This window comes from Lynx canadensis, chromosome F2 (genome assembly GCF_007474595.2).
Source record: "Lynx canadensis isolate LIC74 chromosome F2, mLynCan4.pri.v2, whole genome shotgun sequence".
NCBI lineage: Eukaryota > Metazoa > Chordata > Mammalia > Carnivora > Felidae > Lynx > Lynx canadensis.
The window spans coordinates 65,829,267-65,846,603 of NC_044320.2; the positions used below are offsets into that span (position 1 = coordinate 65,829,267).

Consider the following 17,337-nt stretch of genomic DNA (forward strand, 5'->3'; position numbering starts at 1 on the left):
ATAACAGAAACCACCCAAACAGCATCAGAATGTGACATAACTGGGGCATCTGGGTGGCTGAGTCAGTTAAGTGTCGGACTCAATTTCAGCTCAGTCATGATCTCACTGTTATGGGTTCAAGCCCTGCATCGGGCTCTGCACTGACCACGCAGAGCCTGCTTGGGATTCTCTCTCCTTCTCTCTGCCCCTCCCCTGCTCATGCGTCCACTTGTGCTCTCTCTCTCTCTCTCTCTCTTTAAAATAAAAAAAAGAAGAAGAATGTGACATAACTGAGAAGTAAACTTTTATTTATTAAACCTTAAACCTCAAGCCTCTGAGAAATAGGGGTTGTTCTTATAGCACTTTTTGTTAAATGCCTGGACTAATACCTGTACTTTAAAAGGAAATGTTATAGCACTATCCTTAAATGAAAAACCAGTGTTTTTCCAATATATATTCAAATAAACATTTAACTTTTAAAATAAGAAATGTTTATCTATATATCACCTAAAATTATCTCATCTATAAAAAGAGTTAAGAGTTCCAGTCTTCAAAACTATGAGAAAAGAGTTATCTTAGTAATTTAAGTGGACCTCAAATACTTTTTTTTAAAGCCATCTTTAACAAAGAAGCAAATCATAATATTTAAGAACTCTTAATAACTCATATCCAAAAAGTATTCTGACTACATCCCTCAACTATCACTAAAATTAATGTATAGTGCCTAAAGAACAACATGAAATCTGTATTTTTACCATTTAATGGGTTTCTATTATTCATTTCTAATTTCTAATGAAACAATTTTCAAAAAATCCATCTTTGTCTACTTTTATTCATATCTAAAAGTTAATAGAGACCATCCTATATATATAACAAGTTGTATAAGGCCTCTTTTGCTAAGTGCCTTGTGTGGTTTCTAGATCAAACATTTTTGAGGGTACATAATTGAAAGACACATCGACATGATTTTACAACCTGCCATAAAGTTTCTGAGATCAGGTGTTTATTTACCAACAGTCCTTGCACTATGCAGGTATATGGCTATATATGAAACACCACATCCCACAACTATTTCAGATCACCTATTTTAAATATGTTTTACTAGTTTAAAAAATTTTTAATAAGGGGTTTTTCTTACTAGGATTTTTTTTAAATCTAATTACTAGGTTGGGTTAAAACTTACCAATTAACATGAGCTTTTCTCTGCAACTGAGTTAGCACTAGAGGATGAAAAATGTGTAACAAAGTTAAATAGTACTCTAAAGAAAAAAGACCCTCAAAACTGCTATTACATTTATTGCAAAATACTTCTTTTGTATAAGCAACAAAAAAAAGAGACCTTGCCTTTGAGGCTTTGATTCCCACTTCTACTCCCCATTCTTTTAAAAATTTAAAAACAGTCAGTTTTCTTTTAGAAACAACAGATCAATGAAAGCAACATACTTATCAGATTGCCTTTTGCACTCTCAGAGGAGCACCACCTCCACCTTTCCCCCAGGGGTTGTAACTTCTCATTTCAGCTTCTAATTTAGCTTCATATTCTTCTTTTTCTTCGCGTTCTCTCTTTCTTCTTTCTTCTCTTTCCCGAATCTTGATAATATGAAGGGATATTTATAAGTGCTGACAAGCACTCTGATATAAAAAGTTTAGTTTTAATATCAGTTTTTATTTTTTATTAGAGAAAAAACCTTGGGAAAAAAATTTTTACAGTCTATTTCACTATAAAATTTAAAATCATAAATCAATGGAATACTCAATTTAAAAACACTCCTTGGCTAGAATGAATAGCGGCTGGTCCTTCATATCATGCCATGAGTACTTTCCAGCCACTGATGCCAGTTGAGACTGAACCAATTCCTCCTTCCCACCCCCAACTTCTACCTGAGCCACTCCCTCCCTAACATCACCAGTTGCTTGAGGACCAACAGGATCTCCCTACTTTCCTTTTCCATTTATCTTTTCATGGGACCTGGCCAGCCACAAACTAGTCCCCACACCTCACCAGACTTTTCTATCCTGGGCAAACTCCATTCTCAGAATTCAAAGAGGTTGGAGAATTCTGGGCTACTTTAAGTACAACTTTATGAAAGCAAACAAAATAGGCTTCTCATCATCAAGTATAAGCATAGGATTGGGTCTCTAGAGACATTTCGATAGGCAATGAACAAGTATCTACATTTTGGGAAGTTACTTTTAAAAACATAACCACATACATAGAAAATTTAAGCACCCATTCCAGCAAAGCCATGGAAGTCATCACATGCATGAAATAAAATTCTAGAATTAGGAAATCTAGTTTTGTCAGTGGTGTTCAGTCTTCTATTTGTAGAAACCTACCATCCAAAAATTAAAGTAATTCTCTAATTAAGAAAAATCCATTTTCAAGGAGGTTGCCCATATAAAAACTGAACAAAAGGAGCTTTAGAAGAAATCCAAGTAGAACTTTATAGAAAAGTACCTAAGGTGGGCATATACCTACGAAGAATTCCAGGATCCTCTCCGAGATATATGGATATTCCCCAAAAAACCCCAAACATTTGATACAATTACTTTTAAGTAAGCTCTCTTCAAATATAACAAACTACAACAGAACCCATTATCCTTTTCTCTAAAAGTGTTCTACTTTTTTTCTCTTAATTCATATTCATAGCCTCATTATTCATGTAGATTACAACATACAGAATCATCTTCAAGCCATTTCTTCTTTCTCATTCCCTATATCTAAGTACTATCAATAAATCCCAGAGTTGTCTTCTGGATATTCTATCTTCCCTGTCTGGTTCAGAGCCTCATTACCTCCTATCTGGACTGCCTCAATAGTTTTAAGGTTTCTCCACCACATCTCTTTCTCAATCATACACATCACAACTAGCTATCCTCCTAAAACTTTTAAACCATTCCTTTTACTCTCTGGCTTAAAATTTCCTCCTTTAGGCTATCCATAATAGGATGAAATTGAAAACTTACTAGCTAAACTTCACGATCCAGCATAATCTGACATTTCAGATCCTTCTCCCACATCAATTCTATTTCCTGAGTATGCCAGGAATTTAAAATCTATTCACTGTATAACATACAGCTCAAATATCAACAACACATGAAGTCTTCTTAATCACCAGGCAATTATTCTTATCCTATGTTTCCAAAAGCATTCTAATCTATCTGCATCAAAAATTTATATTGAATTATAAATGACTGGTATTGTTTTCTCCTGTGCCACAAAGAGTTCTAAGGGACCACTGTGCTAACATATAAGATGTTCAACATTAAATGTATCAATGAACAAATGCATGAATGAATAAATGAATACCTGTTGCTGCAAAGCTTCTTGGTAAGACTGAAGTGACTGTTTTGAAGGCTTTGGTTTATCTTCAAAAATTAATCCTGAATTTATTCCTCGATCACTTGTGATTTTCAGTTCATTCTGTCCAATCATATTCCTACATGAAGTACACAACAATTTGTATCCATTTATGACAAAGCAAGAATACAACACTCCTTTGAAACAGTAGCATTTAAGTAGATTTAAAAATAGGGGAAGATATTTCTCTGTAGGTCAAAGAGAAATCCTTAAGTAAATGTTCCCTTACTAAGCTCTCTCCACTCTCTCTGTTTTCACAATTAATGAAACTTTTACATTTATTAGATCTATTTCTTGACCTATGTGGCAGTTACATGGGGGTGAAATCTGTGTGATAAGTCATCAAGTGGTATATGTATGGCTTAGGCACTTTTCTGAATGCAGGGAAATAATACAGTAGAATTCTCTCAATATCATAAGAATGTACTTAATAAATGTATACCAACTTCTTAGCCATCTCAAAAATAAAACAATAAAATCACAGTAAAAAGTCTGTCTCAAATAAAATTTATATTTTTGAAAAATTTGCAATGAATCAAAAAATGAAAAACTTAAAACATATTATGGTTACAGAAATCTCAAGCAATAAAGTGTTATTTGTCTTAAACATAGGAATGTAGCCACTTTGAAGAAAATAATACATTTTAAAAATCTGAATTACAAAAGATAAACTCAAATATTAGTTTTATTATAAAATTATAACTATGAAAAAGAGACTACGAAAGGCTTATCTCCAAAAACAGTATCATGTCTTTAAATAAGAGTTCCCTTTGTGTATCTAATTTATCCAATTTATTTATAATCTTTTATGAAGATAAACAGGTATGTTTATGTATACTGTCACACTGCATCCTGAGAGGATAAAAGGACAGATGAGAAGATCCAGAGCAAATGATTCCTAACAGAACTTCTACTTTGTGGGGGCTCTGTATGTGCAAATGAAGAAGGCTGAAGGGGCTTATTTGAGTAAAACCAATCTCTCAAAACAAAATAGCTACAAATTACATAGTGAATTGATTCACTCATTATCTATTTCACTCCTTTTTCTTCCTGTCTTTTACCATTCACTCAAGGACCCAAATTCTTGGCCTTTATCAATTTTCCCATGGCCCAAAGATGAGAGGGTTTAGAGATACACAGTCAGATTGGGATGGGAGCAAGGAGAGAAGTGGTAAGGGGGTGGTAGTCAAAAAATAACACTATTTTTGAGGTATGTTGTAGCATACATTAGGATTTCCTAACTTTCTATGGCTGAATAATATTTCACTTATATGGATATAACACATTTTGTTTACCCATTTATCAGCTGATGGACATTTGAATTGTTTATACTTAAAGTATTGTGAACAATACAGTTATGAACATTCACATATGAGTCTTGGTGTGTATATATATTTTCATTCCTCTTAAGTATATACCAAGTGTTGTATGGTAAGCATATGTTTAACTATTTAAGGTAACTGCCATTTCCTCCAACTGGTTTTATATATACTGATTTTGTACTCAGCAATGCTGCTGAAACTTCTAACATTTTATGTGTATGTTCTTTTGCAAATAACATTTTGTTTGCTCTCTTCCTTCCTAATACTCAACCTATCTTCTTCTTCCTTTTTTATTTTTGATCTTGCTGCAATTATTGGGCCCTAAAAAATGTGGTCATAAGAACACTCGTCATATTGCCAATTTCAAAAAGAATGTTTTACATGTATCACCATTAAGTAAAGTATATGATATAGGTCTTCATGTTTACACATTCTCAGGTTAAGTAGGCTGTCCTCTAACATATTCTGTTAAGTTTTCAATCGCTAATGGATATTGATGTTTATTACTTCTTTTTCTGTAACTACTGAGATGGTCATATAGCTTTCTTCTTTATTATACCAATATAGTACATTATAATACTGATTTTACAATATTGACATCTAACACCAATTAGCATTTAGTATATGTCAGACACTTTTTTAGACACTTTACATATTTTAATTCATTCAATCCTCAGAATAAACCTATGAGTTGATACCATTATTATCCCACTTAATAAACAGGGAATAGAAGTTAAGCAACATGCCTCCAGCTGAATAGAAAAACCAGGATTCATACCAAGACACTCTGCCTCCACAGTCCACACTCTTAGTTGATGTGTACTACTACATTTATTCATCCTATTTTCCAGAAAATTCCAATTTAGAATTCAATATCCCTTTTTACATTATGAGGTTCAGTTTTAGGATGGCTGTATCTATCTTTATGATTGAAATCAGCTGGAAATTTCCAATTGTCATTATGACCTTGTTGGGTTTCATATAAAGATTATGACATTCTCATAATCACAGCTGTGGAGTATTCCCTCCTCTTCTGTACTCTGTATTATTTTGTGTAAGTTTGAGGGAAGATTTGAAACTTATGACCTAATTTCTTTTTTTTTTAATTTTTTTTTCATGTTTATTTTTGAGAGAGACAGAGACAGAGCATGAGCAGGGGAGGAGCAGAGAGAGGGAGACATAGAATCTGAAGCAGGCTCCAGGCTCTGAGCTGTTAGCACAGAACCCAACGCGGGGTGCGAACCCACGAACCGCGAGATCATGACCCGAGTCGAAGATGGACACTTAACTGACTGAGCCATCCAGGCACCCCTTATTGACCTAATTTCTAAAAAAGTTTTATATTATTCAAGTTTTCTATTTCTTTTTGAGTCTATTTTATTAAGTTAAATTTTAAGAGGAATCTTTCTTCTTCACTTAAATTTCCATATTCATTGGCATAAAACTATGCATAATATACCCTTACTATCATTTTAACTTTAACTCCAACTACAGTGACAATTTTTCATTCCCAGTATTTATTTATGCCTCATCATTTTTTTCTTGATCAACTTCAGTAAAACCTTGTCTTTTATTAATCTTTTATTCTTCTATAACCCTACTGCTTGTTTTCTGCCTTATCAAGCTATCACTTATTAAAGAAATAATATAGTCTCACACTAGGATTCTGTTTGTCTACTTTAATCTGAAGTTCTTTAAAATTTTGCTTTATATATTTTGAGACCTTATTTTTAGGTGCATAAAATTTTGTGTTGCCTTTATGCTGCTAAAATGAACCTTTATTCTTTATAAAGAATTCTTTTGATCTTGAAGCTTTACGACTAAAAATCCATTTTATCTGATGTTAATATAGTAAACAAAATTTATTTCATATTCTCCTAGTGTATTTGTACCCTTTTACTTTCAACTGTTCTATATCACATTTAAATATATGTAATACGGGTAACCCCTGGATTTTGCTTTCGCATCTAGTATGACAAGCTTTCTCATTGAAACAGATATAGATACTTAAAAATTTACTAATATCAAATTAAAATTTTCCATTTAATTTGTACTTATAATCAAGTTAAACAGGCTTGCTCCTTAAACCTTTCTATATCTCATTTTGTTCTTTTTGCCTTTTTAATTTTTCCCTTTAGTACATTAGTAAGTTGTGCCTTTTATCTCAATACTTTTTAATTTTTTTTAATGTTTATTTATTCTTGAAAGAGAGACAGCACGCGAGCGGGGGAGGGGCAGAGAGAGACAGAATCGGAAGCAGGCTCCAGGTTCTAAGCGGTCAGCACAGAGCCCAACGCAGGGCTTGAACCCATGAGCAGTGAGATCATGACCTGAGCTGAAGTTAGATGCGTAACTGACTGAGCCACCCACGCATCCCTTATCACAATACTTTTCATGCTTACCCTAAAAATATAACATCCATACTTACCAAAGACTAAAGCTAATCAAAATATTTACCAACCTCCCAAATGATACAAAGATTTTAAAACCATTAATCCGATTTAGCCCCTTCATAGTATATGCTATTCCTATTAAGTTATTCTAATTTACTTACCCTTAAATCCAAAATAATTTACCATAAATATTTAATTCGACCTACTTATTTACCACCTTTCTTCTTTCCACTCCTTATGAAACTCAGACCTTTCTCACTGCAACCTCCTTCCTTCTGCGTTTAGAATTTCATTTACTAAGGGTCTGCTAATGGTAAATTTAGTGGTTCCTCTTAAAATATTTTTATTCATTTTCATTAATGAAAAATAACTTTGGCTGAGTATACAACTGTCTCACACATTGACAGTATCTTTATCTTCTGAATAGCTTTCTAGAGTTCTTTTGAAAGAAAGGTCTTTTCTCTCTGGCAGATTTCACGTCCTCTGTATTTTATATTCTCAAGTTTTAACTACAATTGTCTTTTATCTAGCCTGTTTGCAAGGTGTTAGGATTCCAGAATGTATAGGTTAAAAAATTAGAAAAATGTTAAGATATCATCTCTTCAAATATTTTTGTCCCACTCTCTCTAGAATTCCAATTTCATAGTTAGTCCTTTTTAGTTCCATAATTTTTATCCTTTTTTTTTCATATTTTCCATGTCTTTTCCTCCCTGTTCTGAATGATTCGTATCTACTAGTTCAGAGGTTTTCAAATTTTAGAGGACAACATGGGGGTGCCTGGGTGGCTCAGTCAGTTAAGTGTCCAATATCAGTGTAGGTCACACACAGTTCATGGTTCATGAGTTTGAGCCCCACATAGGGCTCTCTGCTGTCCGTGAGGAGCCAACTTTGGATCCTCTCTCCCTCTCTCTCTCTGCATCTCCCCTGCTCACCTCGCTCTCTCTCAAAAATAAACATTAAAAAAAAAATTTTAGAGTACAACAGAATCATCTGGAAAGCTTGTTGAAACACAGGTGTCAGCCCCTCTACAGAATTTTTATTCACGGGAGGGTAAGGGCCTGAGAGTTTGCCCTATGATTTTGCTACTCTGGGAGCCACATTTTGAAAACTGTTCTAGTTCATTAATTCTCACTTTAGATATGTGACATCTGCTATTAAGGTCCATCCATTAAGTTAATATTCTCAATCATTTAAAAATTTTTCTAAAATACAGTAGCTGCATTGAACTCTGACTGGTCATTCTTCATAAGTTTATTATGCCAATATAAAACATGACCAATATGACTATTTTAGATTTTGTCTAATAATTCCTAATTTGAGGTCCTTATCTGTCTGTTTGTTGCAAGCCTATCCCCACTCATGGTTTAGTTCCTTGTATATTTTGTGATTTTTGTTTTTTAATATTTATTTATTTTTAAGAGAGAGAGACAGAGCACAAGAGGTGGAGGGACAGAGAGAGAGGAGACACAGAATCCAAAGCAGGTTAAGGCTCTGAGCTGTCAGTGCAGAGTCCAATGAGAGGCTCAAACCCATGAACTGTGAGATCATGACCTGAGCCAAAGTTGGATGCTTAAACCGACTTAGGCCACCCAGGCGCCCCTATTTGGTGATTTTTAAATGTGAACTTCATATTTTCCATGGAAAAGTATTTAAATTACTTTTTAAATTACTATTTAAAGTACCATTACTTTAAATTCCTGTTCATTGAGAACAGGAATTTCGGGAATTTCCCTATGTTACTCGACTCGGACTCCGGCAGCTTCATTAATAATCTCTGTACTTTTTTCCTTCCTTCATTAATCCAATTTCTATCATCCTCCCTTAATTCTATCATCAATTTTTCAATAATTCTGCTTAAAGAACGACATTGCTTTCATGTTTCAAGAAATCAATTTTTAAAGTTATCAACAAAGAAGCACAAAGAACAAAGATAAACAGCATTCCAAAAACAAAAATAAGAAAAACACATAAACTTATACACTTTTTTCCTTTTTTTCACGAAGTCCATTATAGATTTTACCGATGAGATTTATGGCTTAAGACTAGGAGATTCTCTAAAACCCTGCCATGCTTATGGGACCTGGGATGGAAACTGCCAAAAATGGTTTTGAGAAGTGAATAAAGTTGAAGCAGTGATTCCCTAGCAATTGAAGACTCCTGTTCTTCTCCTTCTTTTTTTTCCCCCTCTTTCTCTGGTGATCCAGAGCTCTTACTACTTAGAAATCACCCAGACCAGGGGTGCCTGGGTGGCTCAGTCAGTTAAGTGTCGGACTTTGGCTCAGGTCATGATCTCTCACATTTCAGGAGTCCGACATATCGGACAAAGGGCCAGTATCCAAAATCTATAAAGAGCTCACCAAACTCCACACCTGAAAAACACATAACCCAGTGAAGAAATGGACAGAAAACATGAATAGACACTTCTCTAAAGAAGACATCCGGATGGCCAAGAGGCACATGAAAAGATGCTCAACGTCGCTCCTCATCAGGGAAATACAAATCAAAACCACGCTCAGATATCACCTCACGCCAGTCAGAGTGGCCAAAATGAACAAATCAGGAGACTATAGATGCTGGAGAGGATGTGGAGAAACGAGAACCCTCTTGCACTGTTGGTGGGAATGCAAATTGGTGCAGCCGCTCTGGAAAGCAGTATGGAGGTTCCTCAGAAAATTAAAAATAGACCTACCCTATGACCCAGCAATAGCACTGCTAGGAATTTATCCAAGGGATACAGGAGTACTGATGCATAGGGGCACGTGTACCCCAATGTTTATAGCAGCCCTCTCAACAACAGCCAAATTATGGAAAAAGCCTAAATGTCCATCAACTGATGAATGGATAAAGAAATTGTGGTTTATATACACAATGGAATACTATGTGGCAATGAGAAAAAATGAAATATGGCCTTTTGTAGCAACGTGGATGGAACTGGAGAGTGTGATGCTAAGTGAAATAAGCCATACAGAGAAAGACAGATACCATATGTTTTCACTCTTATGTGGATCCTGAGAAACTTAACAGAAACCCATGGGGGAGGGGAAGGAAAAAAAAAAAAAAAGAGGTTAGAGTGGGAGAGAGCCAAAGCATAAGAGACTGTTAAAAACTGAGAACAAACTGAGGGTTGATGGGGGGTGGGAGGGAGGGGAGGGTGGGTGATGGGTATTGAGGAGGGCACCTTTTGGCATGAGCACTGGGTGTTGTATGGAAACCATTTGACAATAAATTTCATATATTAAAAAAATAAAATAAAATAAAATAAAATAAAATAAATAAAATAAAAAAAGTTTTATAGATGGCAAATAAATACATGAAGAGATGTTAAGCATCATCATTATTGGGAAATGTAAATTAAAACTCCAATGATACAATCCTCAACAAGATACTAGCCAACCAGATCCAACACTATGTTAAAAAAATAATTCACCATGACCAAGTGGAATTTATACCTGGGATGCAGGGCTGGTTCAATATCCACAAAACAATCAAGGTGGTACATCACATCAATAAAGAAAGGACAAGAACCACATGATCCTCTCAATAGATGCAGAGAAAGCATTTGACAAAATACAGCATCCTTTCTTGATAAAAACCCTCAAGAAAGTAGGGACAGAAGGATCATACCTCGAGATCATAAAAGCCATATATGAAAGACCCATCACTAATATCATTCTCAAAGGGGAAACACTGAGAGCTTTCCCCCTAAGCTCAGGAAAAACACAGTGATGTCCACTCTAGCCACTATTATTCAACATAGTATTGGAAGCCTTAGCCCCAGCAATCAGACAACACAAAGAAATAAAAGGCATCCAAATCAGCCAGGACGAGGTCAAACTTTCACTCCTTGCAGATGACATGATACTCTATATGGAAAACCCAAAAGGTTCCAACAAAAAACTGCTAGAACTGATCCATGAATTCAGCAAAGTTGCAGGACATAATTCAATGCACAGAAATAGGTTGCATTCCTACACCAATAATGAAGCTACATAAAGAGAAATCAAGGAATCCATCCCATTTACAATTCCACCAAAAACCATAAAATACCTAGGAATAAACCTAACCAAAGAGGTGAAAAGTCTATACACTGAAAACTATAGAAAGCTTATGAAAGAAATTGAGGAAGACACAAAAAAATGGAAAAATATTCCATGCTCCTGGATAGGAAGAACAAATATTGTTAAAATGTCGATACTACCCAAAGCAATCTATACATTCAATGCAGTACCTATCAAAATAACACCAGCATTCTTCACAGAGCTAGAACAAACAATCCCAAAATTTGTATGGAACCAGAAAAGACCCCAAATAGACAAAGCAATCTTGAAAAAGAAAACCAAAGCTGGAGACATCACAATCCCAGACTTCAAGCTGTATTACAAAGCTGTAATCATCAAGACAGTATGATACTGGCATAAAAACAGATACTCAGGTCAACGGAACAAAATAGAGAACCCAGAAATGGACCCACAAACCTAAGGCCAACTAATCTTTGACAAAGCAGGAACAAATATCCAATGGAATAAAGGCAGTCTCTTAGAGGAACCCTAGGCTTTCCGTGTTCTTCAAACACAGCTGTTTTGAGGTCAGATCACTTGGAACGATCTGAGGACTGATTAGCAGAAGGATCTTCAAGATTGGAGGGAGACAATGTGCAAGTGCTGCAAGGCTTATTTTAACAACCAAATCAAAGCGCACCTAGTTATAGGTCCAAACACTCCCCACTGCAAGCAAGGAGGAGCTCTACAGAGGATTGACATGGGGGGAAAGAGCAGCGAAAACTCCAAGAGCATACACAGCATATACCAGAAACATTTCCTGAAGTGCCAGGCCCTGACAGTGTATGACCCCTTTTAAATACAGCATTACTCTCAGGTGCAGGAAAACATAATAAGCTTTCAAAACACACAAAAGACAGAAACTTAGCCAAAATGACAAGATGGAAGAATTCTCCCTAAAAGAAACGTCAAACGAAATCACAGCCAGGGACTTGCTCAAAATTGGTTTGTGGACAATACTGAAAGAGGTAAAATACTTGCAATGAGATTATCAGGAGAAAAAAGAGGCAATGGAGCAGAAAAACAATTGAGAAAATGATGACCAAAATTGCCCAAACTTGGTAAAGACATAAATTTAAAGATTCAAGAGCCTTGGTGATCCCTAAAAAGATAAGAGACAGAAACTCCACCTAGAAGTACCATAGTCAAATTACTGAAGACCAAAAATAAAAGAGAAACCTTGAAAGCAGCCACAGAAAAAGACACAAATCTAATAAGATAGACCATGAATTCAGAGGACTGCATACTTCACAAAAACAATAGACACAGACAGTAGAATTGAAATGCTAAAAGAAAACAACCTACAATTCTATATGTAGGAAAACTATCTTTCCATAATGAAATTAAAATAAAGACAAATAAACTACGATAATTTATCTCAAAAAAAATCCTACATTATAAGAAAAACCAAACAAAGTTCTTCAGGCTGCAAGAAAATTATACCAGATGGAAACTTAGTGTTCCTGCTGCACCTTGTGCTGATAAAGCCAAACTTGGGGCAGCTGGTAAAGAAGAAATGGTTACTAACTCCAGCACCACAAAACAGGGTAAAGAGAGTTGATATGAAGTTGAAAGTCAAATAATTGATAATTGGTACACTGATGTAGAAAATTTTCTTTTGATTCTAGTTGCTGAAAAATGTATACCAAGAGTAAGCATTAAACATTGTCAAATGCAAAAAAAATAAATAAAAAAATAAAGACACTCTCTTCAGCAAGTGGTGCTGGGAAAAACTGGACAGTGACATGCAGAAAAATGAACGTGGACCACTTTCTTACACCATACACAAAAATAACTCAAAATGAATGAAAGACCTAAACAAAAGACAGGAAGTCATAAAAATCCTTGAGAGAAAGCAGGCAAAAACCTCTTTGACCTCAGCTGCAGCAACTTCTTACTCAAACACGTCTCTGGAGACAGGGAAACAAAAGCAAAAATGAACTACTGGACCTCATCAAAATAAAAAACCTTCTGCACAGTGAAGGAAACCATCAGCAAACTAAAAGACAACCGACAAATGGGAGAAGATATTTGCAAACAACATATCAGATAAAGGGTTAGTATCCAAAATCTATAGAGAACTTATCAAACTCAACACCCAAAAAAACAAATAATCCAGTGAAGAAATGGGCAAAAGACATGAATAGACACTTCCCCAAAGAAGACAACCAGATGGCAAACCGACACATGAAAAAATGCTCAACATCATTCATCATAGGGAAATACAAACCAAAACCACAATGAGATACCACCTCACACCTGTCAGAATGGCTACCACTCAGGCAACAATGTTTGGCGAGGATGCGGAAAAAGAGGATCTCATTTGCACTGCTGGTGGGAAGGCAAACTGGTGTGGCCACTCTGGAAACAGTATGGAGGTTCCTCAAAAAATTAAAATAGAACTACCCTACAACCAGCAATTGCACTACTAGGTATTTATCCAAGGGATACAAGTATGCTGTTTCAAAAGGACACATGCACCCCAATGTTTTATAGCAGCACTATCAACAATAGCCAAAGGATGGAAAGAGCTCAAATGTCCATTGATGGATGAATGGATAAAGAAGATGTGGTATAGGGGTGCCTGGGTGGCTCAGTCGGTTGAGCCTCCGATTTCAGCTCAGGTCATGTCTCACAGTTCATGAGTTCAAGCCGTGCATCGGGCTCTGTGCTAACAAACAGCTCAGCCTGGAGCCTGCTTCCGATTCTGTGTCTCCTTCTCTCTCCCCATCCCCTGCTCATGCTCTGTCTCTGTCTCTCAAAAATAAATAAATGTAAAAAAAAAAAAAAAAAGATGTGTACATACATATATATATATATATATACATACACATACATACATACATACATACAATGGAGTATTACTTGGAAATCAAAAGAATGAAATCTTACCATTGCAACTACGTGGATGGAACTAGAGGGTATTATGCTAAATGAAATTAGTCAGTTGGAGAAAGACAAAAATCTTATGACTTCACTCATATGAGGGCTCTAAGATAAAAAACAGATAAACATAAGGGAAGGGAAACAAAAAAAATATAAAAACAGGGAGGGGGACAAAACAGAAGAGACTCTAAATATAGAGAACAGAGGGTTGCTGGAGGGGTTGTGGAGGGGGGGATGGGCTAAATGAGTAAGGGGCTTAAGGAATCTACTCCTAAAATCATTGTTGCACCATGTGCTAACTTGGATGTAAATTATATATATATGTATGTATGTGTGTGTGTGTGTGTGTATATATATATATATATATATATACTGTATCTCCAATGATATATCATTACACACTTACCAAAGTAGCATAAACAAAAGTCACAACACCAAGTGCTGGTAAAGACATACAGAAACCAGATTCTGAATAAACTGCCAATACAAATGTAAAAATGGTAATACAGTCTCCATGAAACCAGTTGGCAATTTCTTATAAAACTGAAGTTGTGGGGCGCCTGGGTTGCGCAGTCGGTTAAGCGTCCGACTTCAGCCAGGTCACGATCTCGCGGTCCGTGAGTTCGAGCCCCGCATCAGGCTCTGGGCTGATGGCTCAGAGCCTGGAGCCTGTTTCCGATTCTGTGTCTCCCTCTCTCTCTGCCCTCCCCCGTTCATGCTCTGTCTCTCTCTGTCCCAAAAATAAATAAATGTTGAAAAAAAAAAAAAAAATTTTAAAACTGAAGTTGTAACTACCATATAACCCAACAACAACAGTCCTGACCAATTATCTTAAAGAACTGAAGACTACACTCACACAAAACCTATACACAAATATTTATAGTAGCTCTATTCATACTAACTTAGATGTCCTTCAACGATGAAAGGGTTAAACAAACTGTTGTACATCCTTACCATGAAATGTTACTCAGCAATAAGAACAATTTATACACGCAACAATCTGAATGAATATCTAGAGAATTATGCTGATTTTAAAAGGTCAACCCTGGGGCACATGGGTGGCTAGTCAGCTAAGTGTCTGACTCTCAGTTTTGGCTCAGGTCATGATCTCAGGGTCATGAGATGGGAGTCCCACATCCATCTGGCTCCACAATGGGCATGTAGCCTGCTTAAGATTCTCTCTCTCCCCACCAAAAGAAAAAAAAGATTCTCTTCCTCTCCCTTTGCCCCAACCCGCTTGCATGCACACACACTCTCAAAAAATGAATAAAAATAGAAAATAAAAATAAAAAAAAACAAATAAAAAGTCAACCCCAAAGGGTACACATGTGATTCCATTTATACAGCATTTAAAAAATATATATACATTTTTTTATTTTTTTCAATATATGAAATTTATTGTCAAATGGTTTCCATACAACACCCAGTGCTCATCCCAAAAGGTGCCCTCCCTCAATACCCATCACCCCCCTCCCTCCCTCCCACCCCCCATCAACCCTCAGTTGTTCTCAGTTTTTTAACAGTCTCTTACGCTTTGGCTCTCTCCACTCTAACCTCTTTTTTTTTTTTCCTTCCCCTCCCCATGGGTTTCTGTTAAGTTTTCTCAGGATCCACATAGAGTGAAAACATATGGTATCTGTCTTTCTCTGTATGCTTATTTCACTTAGCATCACACTCTCCAGTTCCATCCACGTGCTACAAAGGCCATATTTCATTTTTCTCATTGCCACATAGTACTCATTGTGTATATAAACCACAATTTTCTTATCCATTCATCAGTGATGGACATTTAGGCTCTTTCCATAATTTGGGCTATTGTTGAGAGTTATACAGCATTTTTTTAACAGTATTAAAAGAAATGGAAACCAGATTAGTTGTTCCTAGTGCCTATGGAAGGAGTAGGAGCAGGAAAGAACTACATTGGGCTATAATATAAAAGGTAATCATAATGAATCTTTGTGAAGATGGAAGTGTTCTGTATCGTGACCGTACCCAACGTCATATATCTGGGCTGTGCTACTATACCATAGTTTTATAAGATCTTAGCTTTAGAAGACACTGGGCAAAGGGTATACAAGATGTCTCTATATTATTTCTTACAATTCCATCATGGGAATCCATAATTATCTCAAAATAAATAGTTTAATTTTAAATAATGATGCTACAAAGTATACTAACATGCAAAAGTATTTTAGGACATACTGTTAATTTAAAAGCAGGTTACAGAATAATAATTATAGTGTATAACATAATTTGGTGTATGTTGTGTGTATGTTTATACAAGTACATAAAAAGACTTCCTGAATGCTTATTTAGATACATCTATCACTAGATGAGGGGGATTTAGGTGATTTCAATTTTTGCATATGCCTATTTATATTTTTATTTATCAATAATATGTATGAATGACTTTCTAACATGAAAGTGAGATTACTCTTTATTTTTTAAATGTACTTTCCATGAACACAGACTAAAAGCAATACTTTGAACGTGCGGGTTACACAATAATTGACAGTTAAAGTTACATCTGTTCTGAAGAGAAAAATGATTAATACAGGTTCTATGGAAGACAAATTATTTTGAAAAGAAATTATTATTTTAAACAACTTACATAATAGGCTGTGCTGGCTGTTGGGTGACAGGAGCACTAACATAAGCTGCAGGCTGTCCTCCCCATCATTCCCGGACCATCTTAAAAGAAAACAAACACATTTATTTCAGAGAACCCGTGTATTAACACTTTATCCATAAGAAAAAGTCACATACTAAAAATGTCACCTAAGGAAAAAATTCCGTATTTCCTTCTCAGTTAGGAGGGAGCAAAGAGCATTGCAAGAAACCACAAAATAGTTATTTCTTAAAGCTAAACAAAAAAAGAAATAACTAAGCAATATAGTTGAGTTTTAAAATGGGACATTTTTAAGTCAATAACATGTATATTTGAATTAAGTAAAGCTGTGCTTTTCCAACTTATTTATTTTGCTTACAAAAAAAAAATAATTTTCCTGACTAAACCACTAGGAAAACATGTTTACCCTATAGATAACTTACAATAAGCAAGACTGGGATCCAAGTATTCCTGGCCCCATAAAAAATAGTACGCATCATCATAAGGAGTCCGATAATTAGCAGCCAAAGGTGGTAGCAGGGGAGGAGGAGGCAGAGGCGCATCCTGTATCAAAAGAAAATTGGAAAAATTTTCTCATATTTCACTGCGATGTTTTTTAAATCAAGGCATAATTCTTTTGCAAAATGTTATTGAAAATGTAACTGCTGCTTTAGAAAAAGCCACCATCTTGCTTTAATCTCATCAAAAATAAGGATTCAAAAAGCAAAAA

The 17,337-nt window shown here is 35.5% G+C and overlaps 1 protein-coding gene across 1 annotated transcript in view; it reads right to left on the reverse strand.

Moving 5' to 3' along the window:
* Window positions 1-17,337, reverse strand: part of CSPP1 (centrosome and spindle pole associated protein 1) — a 142,275-nt gene that overhangs the window by 46,700 nt on the left and 78,238 nt on the right. The window contains 6 exon segments of the mRNA XM_030303813.2: window positions 1,423-1,443; window positions 1,446-1,569; window positions 3,290-3,419; window positions 16,611-16,672; window positions 16,674-16,690; window positions 17,051-17,171. Coding sequence (XP_030159673.1) covers window positions 1,423-1,443; window positions 1,446-1,569; window positions 3,290-3,419; window positions 16,611-16,672; window positions 16,674-16,690; window positions 17,051-17,171 — 475 coding nt within the window.